Below are 17,636 nucleotides of genomic sequence, written 5' to 3' on the forward strand. Positions count from 1 at the left end.
GGTATAGGTGAGTTTGTTTGGCTGTTTGTGTTTCTCTCTCTTTCAGGTTATTTCAGTTACTGGGTCAGTTGCGATTGTGTGTCTGGGGACTGAGAGTCTTTGTTCCCTGGCTCATCCTCAATCAGCCTTGTGATCATCCTCCCCCTGTGTGATTAACATCGGGGCAGGGCTGACTTAGCAAGAGACTAAGTGACCAAGAGGACATAGCAAACAGAGGAATTTGAAAGAGGGAGTTGTAATATAGTCACTATGATTAGGAAGGGCTGCAGCACCAGTGCCAACGCTGCTCCTGTCCCCTCCACCTGCGCCTGTATCCAGACAACCTAACCATGGATGCCTTTACCCAGATCCTGGTGTGGATTTGCAGAGACTGTGGCCTGCATTTCCCACTCTCAGAAAGCCAGGCTCGGGGGGGGGGGGGGAGAGAGAAGAACCATCCAGTGCAAAAGGTGCCTGCTGGTGGAATCTCTCAGGAAGCAGGTGGGAGAGCTACAGGAGGTGGTGGCTAGGCTGAAGAGCATCTGTGCCCATGAGGAATTCCTTCAGAGTATTCAAATCTGGCTGAGGAAGCTATCCAGCTACAGAGGATTGCTGTCACACCACCTGGGGAGGAGTATATGGCTCTGTCACAGGGAAGACACTGGCTGCTGATTACTTCTGGCAGCAGGCAGTGCTCCACCCCTACTCCCAAACCCATCCACCATGGTGATGGAAAAGTGATATGCTGCCCTGGCAACAAGCAATGAGGAATCACACCCAGAGGAGGAGGAGACGCCATGTACCCCCAAGGCTGGGAGGATCACAGCCACCACTCCCAGAGGGAAATGTAGGGTAGTGGTGGTTGGTGACTCTTCTGAGGGGGACAGAGGCACCCATCTGTCACCCTGACACGGCATCCGGGAGGTATGCTGCCTGCCAGGGGCCCATATCAGAGACCTTACTGAAGGACTGTCGAGGATCATCTGTTACCCAGGGTTCTTTCAACCCAAAGCTCTTGGTAACTTTACTCTGTGCGAGGAGGTGTCAGGAAATAAATCAGGGGAGACACGGCCATCCGACCGATAGATGGCTGGCACAAACAGGACAACACAAGAGTGCTTTCACTTAACGCTAAACTTTACTTAGTCTCAAGCACTTACACACGTCCACAACAAGTTAGTAAAATACCCCCAACCCTTGATAATTACCAAAGCTGAGTGTGGCTCTCAAGTGACACAGCGGCAGCCCTCCGGTGGCCAAATCTTTCGTCTGCCGGTGGGGACCACAAGATGTATCCAGAGGGAGAGTCCAAAAGAGTCCCCAAACAAGTCCAACTATCTCAAGCTTTTTCCCCTTATTTATACATTAGTAATAGAATGACATATCCCTTAAAGAAACCTTGTCAAGTAAGCAGTTTCAAGCAAGAGGTTCCTTCTGACTATTGATTAACCAGGTGTGGGTTTTCCAGAGTCTGCAGCTCTGAGATCCCAATAAACATTCCTGCTCTTTTTAAAATGTATGTATCAACAACTTCAAGACAAGTCTTATCAGGAAGGACGCAGGGTCAAGCTGCCCTTTCAGTGGCACCCAAAACCCCCTCCCCTCCTGCCTTGGTCAAGCTGAGTTTGCTGAATGATCAATTTACAACTTGCTGACTAGGTTGCTTTTTAACAATAAGCCATAGTGGTTTTAGGCACTTTACTGGTTTGCCAAAGTCTCCCCGTACACATCCAGCCCTCTGACTACTACCCCATGCTACTCATCCATGTGGGCACTAATGATACTGCGAGTTATGACCCTCAGCAGATCAGAAGTGACTACAGGGCTCTGGGAGCAAGGGTGAAGGAGTTGAGAGTGCAGGTGGTGTTCTCTTCGGTCCTTCCGGTCAAGGGTAGGGGCCCAGGCAGAGAGAAATGCATCCCGAAGATAAATGCCTGGCTGCGAAGATGGTGTCGCCAGGAAGGCTTCAGCTTCCTTGACCACGGGATGCTGTCCCAGGAAGAAGGGCTGCTAAGCAGAGATGGGGTCCACCTATCGAGGAAGGGGAAGAGCATATTTGGATACAGACTGGCTAACCTAGTGAGGAGGGCTTTAGTGAGGTGACCAAAGCCCACAGGTAAGTCAAGAACATGGATACCTGGGAGAAGTTTTGGAATTTGGGGGGAGCATGGGCTATTACAATAAGGATAAAGGAGAGACAAGACAGAACTGGCAGGGGAAATAAAATAAGTATCTTAGATGTCTGTATACTAATGCAAGAAGTATAGGAATAAGCAGGAAGAACTCAAAATGCTAGTAAATAAATATAACTATGACATAGTTGGCATCACAGCGAGCTGGTGGGATAATACTCATGACTAGAATATTGGTATCGAAGGGTACAGCTTGCTCAGGAAGGGCTGGCAGGAAAAAAAGGGAGGAAGTGTTGCCTTATATATTAAAAATGTATACACTTGGACTGAGATTGAGATGAAAATAGGAGACAGACTTGTTGAATGTCTCTGGGTAAGAATAAAAGGGATAAAAAACAAGGGTGCTGTCATGGTAGGGGTCTACTACAGACCACCTAGCCAGGAAGAAGAGGTGGATGAGGCTTTTTTTTAAACAGCTAACAAAATCATCCAAAGCACAAGACTTGGTGGTGATGGGGGACTTCAACTACCCAGACATCTGTTGGTAAAATAATACAGCAGGGCACAGATTATCCAATAAGTTCTTGGAATGTATTGGAGATAATTTTTTATTTCAGAAGGTGGAGACGGCTACCGGGAAGAGGCTGTTCTAGATTTGATTTTGACAAATAGAGAGGAACTGGTTGAGAATTTGAAAGTGGAAGGCAGCTTGGATGAAAGTGATCATGAAATGATGAGTTCATGATTCTAAGGAATGGTAGGAGGGAGAACAGCAAAATAAAGACAATGGATTTCAAGAAGGCAGACTAGCAAACTCGGAGCTGGTAGGTAAGATCCCAGGGGAAGCAAGTCTAAGGGGAAAAAACAAGAAAAGACAGTTGGCAGTTTTTCAAAGAGACTTTATTAAGGGCACAAGAGGAAACTATCCCACTGCATAGGAAAGATAGGAAGTATGGCAAGAGACCACCCTGGCTTTGATCTAAAAATAAAAAAAGAGGAGTCCTACAAAAAGTGGAAACTAGATCAAATTACAAGTATGCATTTAAGCAAATAACACAAGTATGTAGGGACAAAATTAGAAAGGCCAAGGCATAAAACGAAATCTAGAGACATAAAGGGTAACAAAAAAAACATTCTACAAATACATTAGAAGCAAGAGGAAGACCAAGGACAGGGCAGGCCCGTTACTCAATGGGGGGGGGGGGGGGGGGGAAAGAAATAACAGAAAATGTGGAAATGGCAGAGGTGCTTAATGACTTCTTTGTTTCAGTTTTCACCAAGAAGGTTGGTGGTGATTAGACGTCTAACGTAGTGAATGCCAGTGAAAATTAAGTAGGATCAGTAGAAGCTAAAATAGGGGAAGAATGAGTTAAAAATTACTTGGACAAATTAGGTGTCTTCAAGTCACCAGGGCCTGATGAAATGCATCCTAGAATACTCAAGGAGGAGATAGCTGAGCCATTAGCAATGATCTTTTGAGAAGTCACAGAAGACAGGAGAGATTCCAGAAGACTGGAAAAGGGCAAATATAATGCCAATCAATAAAATGGAAAATAAGGAAAACCCAGGGAATTAAAGGCCAGCCAGCTTAACTTCTGTACCTGGAAAAATAATGGAGCAAATAATTAAGCAATCAATTTGCAAACATCGAGAAGATAATAAGGTGATAAGTAACAGTCAGCATGGATTTGTCAAAAACAAATCGTGTCAAACCAACCTGATAGCTTTCTTTGACAGCGTAACAAACCTTGTGGATGGGGGGAAAGTGGTAGACATGGTATATCTTGACTTTAGTAAAGCTTTTGCATGACCTTCTCATGAACAAACTAGGGAAATGCAACCTAGATGGATCTACTATAAGCTGGGTGCAAAACTGGTTGGAAAACTGTTCCCAGAGAGTAATCAGTGGTTTAGAGTCATGCTGGAAGGGCATAACGAGTGGGGTCCAGCAAGGATCAGTTCTGGGTCCAGTTCTGTTCAATATCTTCAACAATGATTTAGATAATTGCATACAGAGTACACTTACGAAGTTTGCGGACGATACCAAGCTGGGAAGGGTTGCAAGTGGTTTGGAGGATAGGATTAAAATTCAAAATGATCTGGACAAATTGGAAAAATGGTCTGAAGTAAATAGGATGAAATTCAATAAGGACAAATACAAAGTACTCCATTTAGGCAGGAACAATCAGTTGCACACATACAAAATGGGAAATGACTACCTAGGCAGGAGTACTGCGGAAAGGGATCTGGGGGTCATAGTGGACCACAAGCTACATATGAGTCAACAGTGTAACACTGTTGCAAAAAAAGTGATCATTCTGGAATATATTAGCAGGCGTGTTGTAAGCAAGACACGAGAAGTAATTCTTCCACTCTACTCCACACTGATTAGGCCTCAACTGGAATACTGTGTCCAGTTCTGGGCGCCACATTTGAGGAAGGATGTGGACAAATTGGAGAGAGTCCAGAGAAGAGCAACAAAAATGATTAAAGGTCTAGAAAACATGACCTATGAGGTAAGATTGAAAAAACTGGGTTTGTTTAGTCTGGAAAAGAGAAGACTGGGAGGGGACATAACAGTTTTCATGCAAATAAGCAAATAAGGTTGTTACAAGGACGAGGAAGAAAAATGGTTTGTCTTAACCTCTGAGGATAGGACAAGAAGCAATGGGCTTAAATTGCAGCAAGGGAGGTTTAGGTTGGACATTAGGAAAAACTTCCTAACTGTCAGGGTTGTTAAGCACTGGAATAAATTGCCTAGGGAGGTTGTGGAATCTCCATCATTGGAGATTTTTAAGAGTAGGTTAGACAAACACCTGTCAGGAATGGTCTAGATAAACAGTCCTGCCACAAGTGCAGGGGACTGGACTAGATAACCTCTTGATGTCCCTTCCAGTTCTATGATTCTATGCACCATTCCCATAGGTGTATAGTTTTGGCACACAGGGCTCGGGATCTCGTTCCCCCTGGCTTGTTTAAGTAAAAGACCGTGGTGGTGTCTGACATGATGAGAACGTGTCAACCCTGAAATGTTGGCAGGAACACCTGGCAAGCTTTGCGTACTGCCCAGAGTTCCAATATGCTTATGTGCATCCTGGTGTCCCATGGTGTCCAGGTGCCTTGTTTCATGCAGTTGCCCATGTGGGGGCCCCAGGCTGTGAGGGATGCATCTGTTATGATAGTCACAGTGGGACCATCTACCATTGTAGTGAGGAGAGAACTTCTGGTGGCATGCTGAGCAGAGTATGCATAGGTTGATGAGTGGGGGAGTAGACTCTTTGGAGCTACAGCTGAAGGGGGCGCATGTGTAGGTGAGTGGTGAAGTGAGCCACCTCACTGGATTCTCTATAGGAACCTGATGCATCACTATTTGATATATGCACCACATGTGAGGATATATCATGGATCAACTCAGTTTGCATGAGACTGTGTTCTTTCTTCCTGATAGGCATATGGCAGCTGGGATTGTGTGAACAGAGTACAGTTTCATATCTAAAGGACTTTAGCAGGGATGCATCAGATGGCAGCTGATCACTCAGTGCCTCTTCTTGTGAGAAAGTAATGCCTCAGAGCAGGTGGAACTCAGGAACCTGTGACTTCAGGTAGCAAGGTCTGGAAGGTATTAGCGACTGCATGGCAGAGTCCTTACTCTCCAGAGGGAGGATTCAGGACTCTGAAGACGAAACTATCCTGCTGAGTCTAAAGGGAAACTGGATTTGCTCTGACATGGGTGGCACTGACAGTCTGGTGATTAGTGCTGAAGGCTGATTCAAACACGTTCTTAGAAAAAGAAACCCTTGAAGCACTAGGGGCTAGGCCTTGGGCTGTACTTAAGGTAGTTTCTAGGAGTGCCATACTGCTTGAGTGCTCAGCTTGACATTTGAACACAGATCCGATACTTTCCCCTTCTACTCATCCATTAGACATTCTTCTGTCCCAAGGGCACTGTTTGAAGCTGCTGACGACTCTTATTGCCTTTTTAGGGCTCAAGTGGATGGAGGACATCCTAAAAACCCACACAATAAGTAGCTTTGGAGTCAAATTAATTCCCAAACATAGAAAAATGAAGCGTCAAGGTAAAAATAGAGGCTGAATGCTGAGGCCAATCAGAAAGACTTCAACCACTGAACTGTGGTTCTGCCAAGATCTCTAACTGTAGGACAATACCCTATTGGTTACCTCAAGGGCCAATGGCAGCTGAAGAGCCACAGCATTACAAAAAAAGGGAGGGGCAGACCCGATGAGAGAACATATAAGGATATCAAGGCAGACAAATTTAGTGCAATGAAAAGTAGCTTGATAGTTGCAGTTCCTGTGGGAAACTTCTTTAGTGACCGTAGTTCAAAAAGGAAATGACAAAGTTTCATAGGGTAATGGTTAAGCTTAGTGGTGGTTCACTACCACCAGCTGAGGGAAGAGGGATTGCTGGTAATTCTACTAGCTACTATTGCCACAAAAATAGCTCAGGGAGCTATGGTTGTTGGGTGCTAGGAGAAGGGAGAGGACTGGGAATCCTGCACAGATGGTATCTTTGGAGAAGTCAACATTATAAATGCAGTGAAATCTCTTTAAAATCACAGCCTGTGCAAGTCTGTAAACACATTCAATAAATGACGAGTAGCTTCTGTGTGTTTTATATCACTTCAAAAAAAAATTAACTAGCTAGAACACTGAAGTCAGGAGGGAGAAAGAAAGCCAACAATTTTCTGGAATACCTAGTATGGAACACCCTTTAAAAGCTACAAGAATAGCATTCAAACTAATGCAAGTAGTAATAAATAATATTCTGTGTGAACTGCACTGGTGGTCCACTTGCACAGATTCATACTATCTGCTATTGGGAAAAAGCTGTTTTGACATCCCTTCTCCACACAGTGAGAAATAAAGAAATAAAACAAACATTTTTAAATAAGGCTCCTATAACTTGCCTGGATGACTAAGGCCGGGGATGGCAGGGCTCATACAATTGGGTTGAAGTGGTGACATGGTGGTTGGACAATACTTTTAAAAGAGTGAAGATGTACTGCACAGGATTGTTTTCATAGACCAGAACAACATTTTACTGAAACTGTAAAATGAGACAGCCAAACAAAATTATAAAAAGCTAGAAACATTTAGAATGTTGTTTTTCCAGTGATGAACTTTTTGAACTAGTCTGATTTTTTCCAAATGCAAAGAGTCAAAACTTGTAAGTGGTTGTCTTAAGTTGTGCATATAGGGCCCAATGGAGGAAACAGGATGTAACTTTAATAGAAACAATGGACAGATTACACCCTACACTTTAGTCCCGTCACACAACAGGAGAATCATGTTAAAAAATATCTTCAGTAAGACCAGAGGGAGAAAAGTGCCAATATCTTTCTGTATATAGACTAATTTTCACACACGTTCTGTGCCCGTGGGTCCACCCCACACCAAGTTCACCTTTTGTTAATGTCCTCCTTTAAATAAGATATCAAATTATTTGAGCATTTAAAAAAATGCAGCATGTGATAAGGAAGTGTATGCAGACCTCACAAAACATTAGGTTGACATGATAACAAAACCAGTATGCCTTGTTTTTCTCTCCTACCCCACCCAAGCTTTCATTGCAGTAACCACTACTTTTAGAGCATGTCTACACTGCCTTTAGTTCATACTATGAGGGTGTGACTAACAATGTGCATTAAAGTGCTGAGCTGTAACTCCCCTGCGTGGACACTGCAGGCACAAACAAAAAGGTTTCTACTTCACATTTAATGTAGTCCTATTTGAAGGGGATCACATTAATGTGAGCTAGGAACCTTTCAGTTCATGCCCACAGCATCCACACAGGGGAGTCACAACACAGCACTAAGTGCACACTGATATTCACATCCCCGTACTCAGAAATGCAGAGCAGCGTAGACAAACCCTTACTTCATCAAACCATCAATAGAGGGACCCCAGAAACATTTATTCTTATAGCTTTTATTGTTACGTTTCTGTTTGACAGTTCAGATTGGAGCGTACCAAAAAGAAAGCGTACCTTGGTTGCTGAGTACAGAGTGAGCAGTGGAGATGGATACATGCCAGCAGCTGAAGAGATATTCAGGATTATTCCTGTAGATCTGAAAGGCAATGAAAGCACAGTCACTTGCAGGAAAGAACACATGACGTACAGGCTTCAGAAGTGTCTGTTAACTAAAGGGAAATATTTACTTTCAGTAGGCATCATGCAGATTCATTTATCATTTAAATAAAAGAAAAATAGTATCTTTCATAAGGGGACCTGGCGTGGTTTATAAACATCAGTTCACAATGCCCTTGTGAGGTAGTAACAAGTACCCATACCCACTGTTCAAATTTTGAGGTAATTTTTTTGTTGATGGACGGGATAGACTAGAAATACACAACAGAAGACACAATCCTCTAGATACCAAACATGTTTGGTACCCCACACAGTAAAGCCTACATTTTAAGCATTGATCTGACACATTGGCTATCAGCTGACCTTGTATTTACCTTCCAAACCCCAACTCAGGGCTTGTCTACACTACTGCTAAAGTCAATGTAACTTACCTTGCTTGGGGTGTGAAAAAACTACCCCTAGTGATGCAAGTTGCATCGACTTAAAGCAGTGTCTATGCCGCATTACACTGGTGGGAGATGCTCTCCCGCTGACATAGCTTCCACCTCTTGTTGAGGTGGACTAATTACATCATGACATAGTGCGTCTTCACCAGATGCGCAATATTGGCACAGCTCCACAGAGTGTAGCGTGGTAGTGAAAACAAGCCCTCAGACTATCATTTGACAAAACAATGATTAAGATTTAGCAAATGAAAGTTCCTTCAAGTATCTTGTAACTCTTTAGTATTCCGACTGCACATTATTCTTCTGCAATGGGACAGTGTAAACAGTGCGGGACTCACCCCTGCAGCGCCTCCTGCTGGTCGTCTCAGGGAATTAGCTCTCCAGCCCTCGGAGCACCTTCTGCAGGCCAGTGTCCCGCTTCCGCTGGCCCCCGTGTCCCTCGCGGACCCGGTGCCCCTTTACCCGGGGGCTGCCTCCTGGCAATACCCCCACCAGTCTCTATGGGTCTCCCCTCTCTGGGAAACCCCCAACCCTTTAATCTCCACCTTGCCTCAGTTTGGGCTACTGGCAGTCATCACTAAGCCCCCGCTCCCTGGGGCAGACTGCAGTGTAAAAGCCATTCATCATAGGGAAGGGGGTTCAGACCTGCTGCCTTCCTCTGCCTCCCAGTACCTCTATGGGCCTTGGACCAGGTCCTACAGCCTGGAGAGTTGCCAGCCTGGAGCTCCCCTGCTCCTTTGGGTCTCCCCAGCCCTGCCTCACTCCCAGTACCCTTTCTGCAGGCAGCCAGGCCCTGCTCTCTCCCAGCCTGGAGAGAGACTCTTTCTGGGCCTCTGGTTCACAGTCTTTTTATAAGGGCCAGCTGGGCCCTCATTAAGCCAGCCGGGCCCTCATTAAGCCAGCCACAGCTGTTGCTGCTTTCCAATCAGCCCAGCCTTTCCCCTGCCACAGCCCTCTCCCAGGGCTGTTTTAAGCCCTTCGGGACAGGAGCGGGGTAACCACCCCGCTACAGGAAGTTTTAAGCAAACAGGAAAACTGAGGTTGAAATATCTCTGAATTGAAGCTTCTGTCATAAACTAACAAGCACTCACAAATCTTTTGTATCATAACACCACTGCAAATACCATAATTAATGTTCCAGTCTATTGGCAAATATCTATCCTTATAGCCATGTAACTGCACATTGTGAACTGACTGTAAAAAGGCTGCTTTGGAAGCACAAGGATGTAGTGACATTATTTTTGATAGGTACACTTTAACACGAGAAGAACAAATTCCACAAAATATATCTTGATTTCTGTTTGTTTCCTGCTAAAGCTTCAGAGTTTCTGATCATGGTATTATTTACTGGTGTAGCAGCCCTCTTGTCTCCCTAGAGCCTTTGTCAAAGTTTCCCAGTAGCCATGAGGGAGAGGCAAAGTATTAATATGGATCAGAAAGTAGCTGAGACAAAGTAAAAATAGGATTAAATGGTCAGCTTTCACTGTGGCAAAAAGTTAACAATGGATGCCACAAGTTTTTCATAGCAGGTGTTTAGTATACTTATTCTTGAGCTCAAAACAGGAATGAGCAGTGAGATGGCTAAATTTACAGATGTCAAAACCATTTAGATTACTCAGACTAGAGACGATTAAGAAAAACTTCATAAGGCCCAACAATGCTACATGAATGGGCTACGGAGTGACAGATGAAACTGAATATTGACAACGCAAATAATACATACTGGAGAAAATAATTTGAACTAATTCAACCCCTTAAGAGTTGATTTAAAAACCAGTTACTCAGCTAAAAGACTTGAACACCACTAAGGAAACAACTCAATGTTTAATGTGCAATAATGGTCAAAAAAACAAACTGTTAGGATGCATATGGAATGGGAAGGTCAACAATACAGAAAATATAATGCAGTTCTAAATTAATAGTATACCCTGACCTGAAATACTGTTTTCAGGTCCTTCTGATCATCCTCTCTCAGAAAAGATATAGCAGAAATACAGGGGATTTGATGAGAATATTAGGAAGAAGGAAAAACAGTGATACAAAGAATTTGAAAAGACAGACTGTTTACCTTATGGAAGAGATTAAATAAGAGGAGCTATGATAAAAGCACACAGAAAAGTTAATGGTATAGGGATAGGAGATCGGAACCTTGGATTCACCCTCTTGTAATACAAAAGCAAGTTGACATTTAATTAAAATGAAATACTGGAAATTCAAAACTGATGAAAGGAAATACTTTTTCACATGCACAGTTAGGCTGCGGAAGTAATTGCCACAAGAGTTCATTGAGGCCAAAAGCTTATCAGGATTCAAAAAAAGGATCAGACATTTATGTGGATAAACAAGAATAGTAAATATTTAAACTCAAACTAAAGTCTTGGAAAGGATATAAATATTTAAGCTTCAGGGCATAAGCCAGCCTCTATTGAGGGTCAGGAAGCAGCTTTCCATAGGGGCAGGTAATACCACAACCTACTGTAGATTTCTTCCTCTGAAGCAGATAGCACTGGCCATTGTCAGAGAAAGAATACTGAACTAGGTGAATTACTGGTCTGATCCAGTATGGAAATCCCTATGAAAAATTCCACAAGTCATAAATATAGCCTCCATGCAACAGACTGAGAACCCTATATATTACTATTTTGTTTAGTGCTGACAAAAGGCTTTAGTGCTGTGAAAGACAAAAATAAAAACTGGTCCTGACCTGAAGAGCTCACAATTTAAACACCACAGAGGGCAGGGAATCCAGAGGTAGGGATAACAGTTTCCAATCACCCCATGATTATGGCTTTGTTTCTTTCAGGTATCACAGAAGAAACAGGTTTTTTAAGGAGGGATTTGAACAAGTAGAGGGTGTTGGTTTGCCAAACTTGACTGCGTAAATTAAACTTTTGATATGCCCCACTCCTCAACAATTCGCTGAAGAAAGTTGATTAGCATTAATAAATAAAAAGGTGACTTGCCTAACACACCCTAACACCTCACCATCATTCTACCTTAAGCAGTACAGTGTAAGAGATGCTATATTTAGCTTTCCCACTGTTGCTATGGTAACCACCGCCTGCTCCAGCTGTACGCAAAGTGGAAAGAGCAAGCTTCCTCCATAATGTAATTATGCACTTGCTACTTCTATAGCAATATATACTATAGTTTGATATTTGTCTAGAAAAATAGTCAACTGATTTTTCTTGCTCATAAAGACATAAATCTTAATTTCTTGAGTAGTTCCACGAGGCTCCCACCTTTGCAAACAGCAGACTAAAGTCTGGACATCTACAGTAGAACAGCTCATCTAAGTGTAATACAAAGTGCAGATTATAATTGTCATATTTAAAATATAAGCGTTAGGGGACCAGAAGATGAGCCAGAGCACAAAGCCTAAATGCCAGCATTTACAGAAAAGGTATTTTTCTAGTGCTGTACTTAACACAAATTAAGAGGGAAGACATACAAGGAGTGGTCAAATTCTCCTTACAGACACAAAGAATTAGAGATTATAAAGTCTGCTCTGCTATTCCTTCACCCCTGAGACATTACATGGGTATACACTGTAAAAATGTGTGCGCACACAGACACACAAGTGCAGTACTACATGATACACCAAAGTGCATTACACTAAGTTTTATCTCCTTGAACAGGTTATGCCTAGTGATCAGGGATCTTCAGTATAATACACTTGGACAGATCAACCTGGCCCCCTTAACTTTGTCCAGGCCCATAAATCCAGAGGAGGAGTTTGTGTTTGGCCCACACAGAACAGTTAAACACAGCCATTCATACTCTTGGCCTGGTGAGCCACCAGATCTGTTGTGGCTATAGATTCTGAACAGTGTTAATAGCCTAATAATTTATATCATGGGTGCAGAGCGCTGCAGAACTGGTTTTTGTACCCTATAAGGTCAAAAAAAATAAAACAAAAACTGAGCCAGCAAGAATGTAGAAGCTTTTGTCACCCATCTTTCCTTTCCATACTGAGAGCGCCATCCAGGATGCGCTAATCATTTTAAATGGCTCTGACCAGGAGGGTGGGGGGAGCAGGAGAAGGAAGAGAGGGGGGGAAGTTTTTCAGATTGGTGAACAATTCTTAGCACTAGTACGACTTTTGTCTTCAAACCGCTTTTTGAATATTAAGTCTCACCCTCCTGTGAGGTAAGTATGTATCACCATTTTACAGATGGGGTAACTGAGGCAGAAAGATGAAGTGACTTGCCCATGGCTAGTCAGAACTAGAACTCAGCATATATTAGTTCCCTGGTCTATATTCAGACTATGCCACTCAATATTTGTCAAGTTGTATGTAAGTGTATACTATGCTTAACAGAAAAGCAAAGTTGCTGCCCTGAGAAAGTGACAATCTAACTGAAACAAACAAAAAAAGATACAAGACAAAAATAGAAGACCGAACAGTGCTATACACCAGGTTTGAAAAGGAATGTAGGATAACTTTATGAAAGAGGTGCTTTTAAAAGGAGATATTTAAAGAAAAAGAGGCTGCTTAGTGGACAGAGTAGGAGGCCTCTTTAAAATGACAGGAGGTTTGAAGTCTGCCACAATGCTGGGTGTGTGGTGAATAGAGAAAAGGAACAATCAAAAGTGAAAACAAAGGGAAGAAGAACAGCTGAAGATCATCTCTGCCAGCCACATCCACAAAAATCTCCTAAACAGCGTTGTTTTATATATGGTCTACACCTTTTTCATTTATTACAATTTCTAATTTTGTTTAAAAGAATCCCAGTATATACCATGTTAAATGCCTCAGAAAAGCTGAGTGACTTCAGTAATGTCCATCTCTCTTCCTTTCATGGCAACAGTAGAGCTACTCAGAATATTTTTACTGCATTTGATTTTGAAGTCAGGCATATACTACTTATGGTCATGAGCAAAACTACATCTGCCAGCTTCATATAGGGCAGCAATGAGTCCTACACTTTGGTCAAGAAATAATTTTTGGCCTATGAATTAGGAGAACCCTCCTCATGTGTGCTAAGAAAGTGAATCCCAAGGTATACAGACACAAAAGGTTAATTCTTTAAGCACTCGTCAATATTTTAGGTTTGTTTACATACCAACACCACCAGTCTGCATTACCTATGCAAATAGTACTGAATCATTGTATTTATTCCCCTCCCACTGCATTTACTTGGTGATGCCAAAAGCAGCATACTAATCATGATGGCTATCATGCCTGGTGCTATGCAATCTTCCACATAGCTCCACAACCCCTGGAAATCCAGGCATAGCTCTTGAACAAAACTGTGAAAATCATGGAACAATCAACATCAACTAGAAAACTGCTACTAGGCTGAGACTCTGTGGCTTTAGTTTTACCTGGGATCTAACCAGGAAGTCAATACATGACTCCAGCAGCGAAAGCCTGGTGTGCATTAACTGTTATTTTAAAGAACTGCCTCCAATTCTGATTTACTATATGATCACACACTTCCCTCAATATGCCTCCTACTGTATAATGAGAGCACACTCTCTGAATCCATTTTACTTACAATGACTCTGAGAAATAGCCTTAAGAAGGTTATTCCCAGGAACTTTAACCACCCCCTCAGAATAGCAGGTTGTTGAGTTAGTGCCGATGAGTCAGACGGGCTTTTTAATTCTGTTCTAAAAGAAATCACCACAACAGTGGAGAAGGGGGAAGAGGAAAAATAAAAAGGGAATCGAGTGGAAAAGGCTTCCACCGTCTGATGATTCATGCACCATCGGCGTGACTCACCCGGCAATACTCTACTGTTAAAACATGGAGGGTAGGCTGATTAGTCACAGTAATGAATTTTTCAAAGAAAGGATTCTCCCCTATAAATAATGATGACTTTGTCTGTATAGTGTTTGTGTGACTCACCTTTCCAGCATGCTGGGCAGCACCAATCGTGTCATCTGCAAAAAAAAGGAAAGAAAACATTCGTGATGGCTAGGACTGTAGATACAGAGTGAGGGAATCCTTCCCTCCCAGAGGCAGCTGCCTGCCCTCTGCCCAACCTCCACCCAAGTCACTCTAGGGAAACTGAAGACTATATTTTGCATACGCAGTTTATATTATTCAGTGTAACTTGGCAGTGTCAAGAAGTTATGTGCAGTGAATCTGGTGAATTCATCGGCACTGGTAATATCAGTACAGTAGGAGAATCAATTTATCTCAGATATTTTCCACTTCTATAGCACTTTTCATCAGAAACTTTCAAAATGATTTGCAAACAATGTCACAAACAAATATCACCAGGATGTTGTGGGGCAGGTCTGACCCCTGTTTTACAGATAGCCAAACAGGGGTAACCAAGCCAGTGGCAGGCCTAGGAACAGAATTCAATAGTTTCCAGTTCTTTATTCCATCCATCCATCCTTCCCTCCATCCTCCTCTTTGAATAGTGAAAAAAAAAATTAGTGAAAAAATATTTTCATTTGGTTTTGAGGGGCAAAAGCACTAGCCAGAGTTAATGGTAGTGTACGCAGGTACTCTTCTAACTTTGGTAGGCAGCTCTTCCAATGCAGCTTGCTATTGAGCTGAATCCCACTTATTAAAGAACACATTCTCTTCTGACGAGACTATGCCATCTATGTAATAGAAAATAATTCCTACTAGAAACCAGATGGAGGTAAAGACGTTAATCAGATTTCACTCCTGACCCAGGCCAAGTATTGTTTGAACAAAGTCTTCTAGTATGAATGTGAGAATATTATATGCAATATATGTACACAGGCACAGAAGTTATAGTTTATTGTTCTAGTGATGAAGTCAGAGCAGTCCCAGTTTGCATGTGTGGTTTTTGTTTTTAAACTACAGCTCCTTTAACAACAGAATGAGAACATCAAGTTACATGTAGGAAATATTCAGGACCATTCAAGCAAAGAAAAGTTTTCTTAACACAATTCAGCTGGAAATACAGCTTTTTCACACCATGTACACAACCTATATCCACATGAGGGCAGTAGTCATGCAAGCTTTTATAAGGTACAAACAGACTAAAGTCCAGACAAGCAAGATATATACGTGGTGCTTTAAAAGGACCAATTTCACAGAGCTGAAAACAATTATTAGCCAATTAAGATGGGAGGAAGAATTTAATCAAGAATAGGAATAATGATAATTGGGAATTGTTTAAGACCACTTTACTAGATGCCCAAAAAGCCACAATTGTGGAAGAAGGCGGTATTGATTAAAAAGCCACCTGGTTTAGAGAGGAAGTTAAAGCAGCAATATATATATATATATATATATATATATATATATAAATAAAAAACAAATGGAAGGGAAAGGAAGTTGATAGTAATGAATATAAACCAGAAGCTAGGAACTGCAGAAAGTTGAAATGGGAAGCAAAGGAACACAAGGAGAAATCTATGGCCAGCAGAGTTAAGGACAATAGGAAGGAATCCTAACAATGGTATTGGTCCATTACTAGATGGAAATGGTAGAATTGTCAATGTAGAAAATGCAAGTGTTAAATAAATATTGCAGTCTGTATTCGAGGAAAAAGGATGATATTGTCATATCATATGATTACACTCTTTCCATTCCACTAATATCTCAGGAGCTAAACAGCAGCTATTAACAGGGAGGCATTTAAATCAGCAACTCCCAATAACCTACTTCCAAGAGTTTTATAAGAGCTGTCTGAGGAATGGGCTGGACCATTAATGTTGATTTTTAATAAAACTTGGAACACTGGGTAAGTTCCAGAATACTGGAAGAAAGCTAATGTTGTGCCAATATTTAAAAAGGATAAAGGGGATGATCTGGGTAATTATAGACTTGTAAGTCTGACATCAATACTGGGAAAAATAATGGTGCAGCCGATGAGGGACTTGATTAATAAAAAACAAAAGGAGAGTAATATAATTAATACCAATCAACATGAATTTATGGAAAATAGATCCTGTCAGACTAACTTGATTTATTTTTTTGATGACATTGCAAGATTGATTGAGAAGGTAATACTGTTGATGTAATATACTTAAACTTCTGTAAGGCATCTGACTTGGTACTGGACAACATTTTGATTAAAGAGCTAGAACAATACAGACACTCCCCAACTTATGCCAGTGTTCCATTCCAGAATGCCTTGTGCAACTCGAATTTTGCGTAAGTAAGGAACGTATACCCAACCATTATGCAAAAAAACCAACAAAAAAACCCAACCACTTTCTAGCTTACGGAACTTTTTCCGTAAGTGCAGGTTTGCGTAAGTCAGGTTTGCATAACCCGGGGAGCATGTGTATAAAATTAACCTAGTACACATTAAATGGATTAAAAGCTGACAGTTACATTTTAAAAGATAACTGTAAATGGGAAATCACATTGAATGGATGTGTTTCTAGTGAGGTCTTGCAGGGATAAGTTCTTGACCCTATGCTATTTAACTTTTTAACAACGACCTGGAAGAAAACAAAATCATCACTAATAAAGTTTGCAGAGGACATAGAAATTGGGGGAGTGGTAAATAACAAAGAGTACAGATCACTCATTCTGGATTGCTTGGTAAACTGGGCACAAGCAAATACTACATGTTTTAATACTGCTAAATCTATATGTATTTAGGCTATGCTAACAGGATGGGGGACTCTATCTTGGGAAGCAGTGACTTTGAAAAAGACTTGAGGGTTGTAGTGGATAATCAGCTGAACATGAGTTCCAAGGGCGATGCTGTGGCCTAAAGGGCTAAGGCAATCCTTGGATGCATAAACAAGGGAATCTCAAGTAGGAGTAGACATGTTATTTTACCTCTGTACTTGGTGCTGGTGTGACCTCTGCTGAAATACTGAGTTCAGTTCTGGTATTCACAATTCAAGATGGATGTTGATAAATTTGAGTGTGTTCAGAGAAGAGCCACAAGAATTATTAAAGGATTAGAAAATAAGCCATATAGTGATAGACTCAAAGGACTCAATCTATTTAACTTAAAGAGAAGGTTAAGGGGTGACTTGATTACAGTCTAAGTACCTACGTGGGGAACAAATATT

The 17,636-nt window shown here is 41.8% G+C and overlaps 1 protein-coding gene across 3 annotated transcripts in view; it reads right to left on the bottom strand.

The window, feature by feature from the left end:
• HSD17B12 (hydroxysteroid 17-beta dehydrogenase 12) overlaps nt 1–17,636 on the bottom strand; it is a 201,288-nt gene that overhangs the window by 14,207 nt on the left and 169,445 nt on the right. For all 3 annotated transcript variants that reach the window (XM_045015386.1, XM_045015387.1, XM_045015385.1), the window contains exons 7-8: nt 14,521–14,555; nt 8,119–8,200 (exon numbers count right to left, since the gene is read on the bottom strand). In XM_045015386.1, the coding sequence (XP_044871321.1) occupies nt 8,119–8,200; nt 14,521–14,555 (117 nt within the window). The remainder of the gene's footprint in view (nt 1–8,118; nt 8,201–14,520; nt 14,556–17,636) is intronic.

This window comes from Mauremys mutica, chromosome 4 (genome assembly GCF_020497125.1).
Source record: "Mauremys mutica isolate MM-2020 ecotype Southern chromosome 4, ASM2049712v1, whole genome shotgun sequence".
NCBI classification, from domain to species: Eukaryota; Metazoa; Chordata; order Testudines; family Geoemydidae; genus Mauremys; species Mauremys mutica.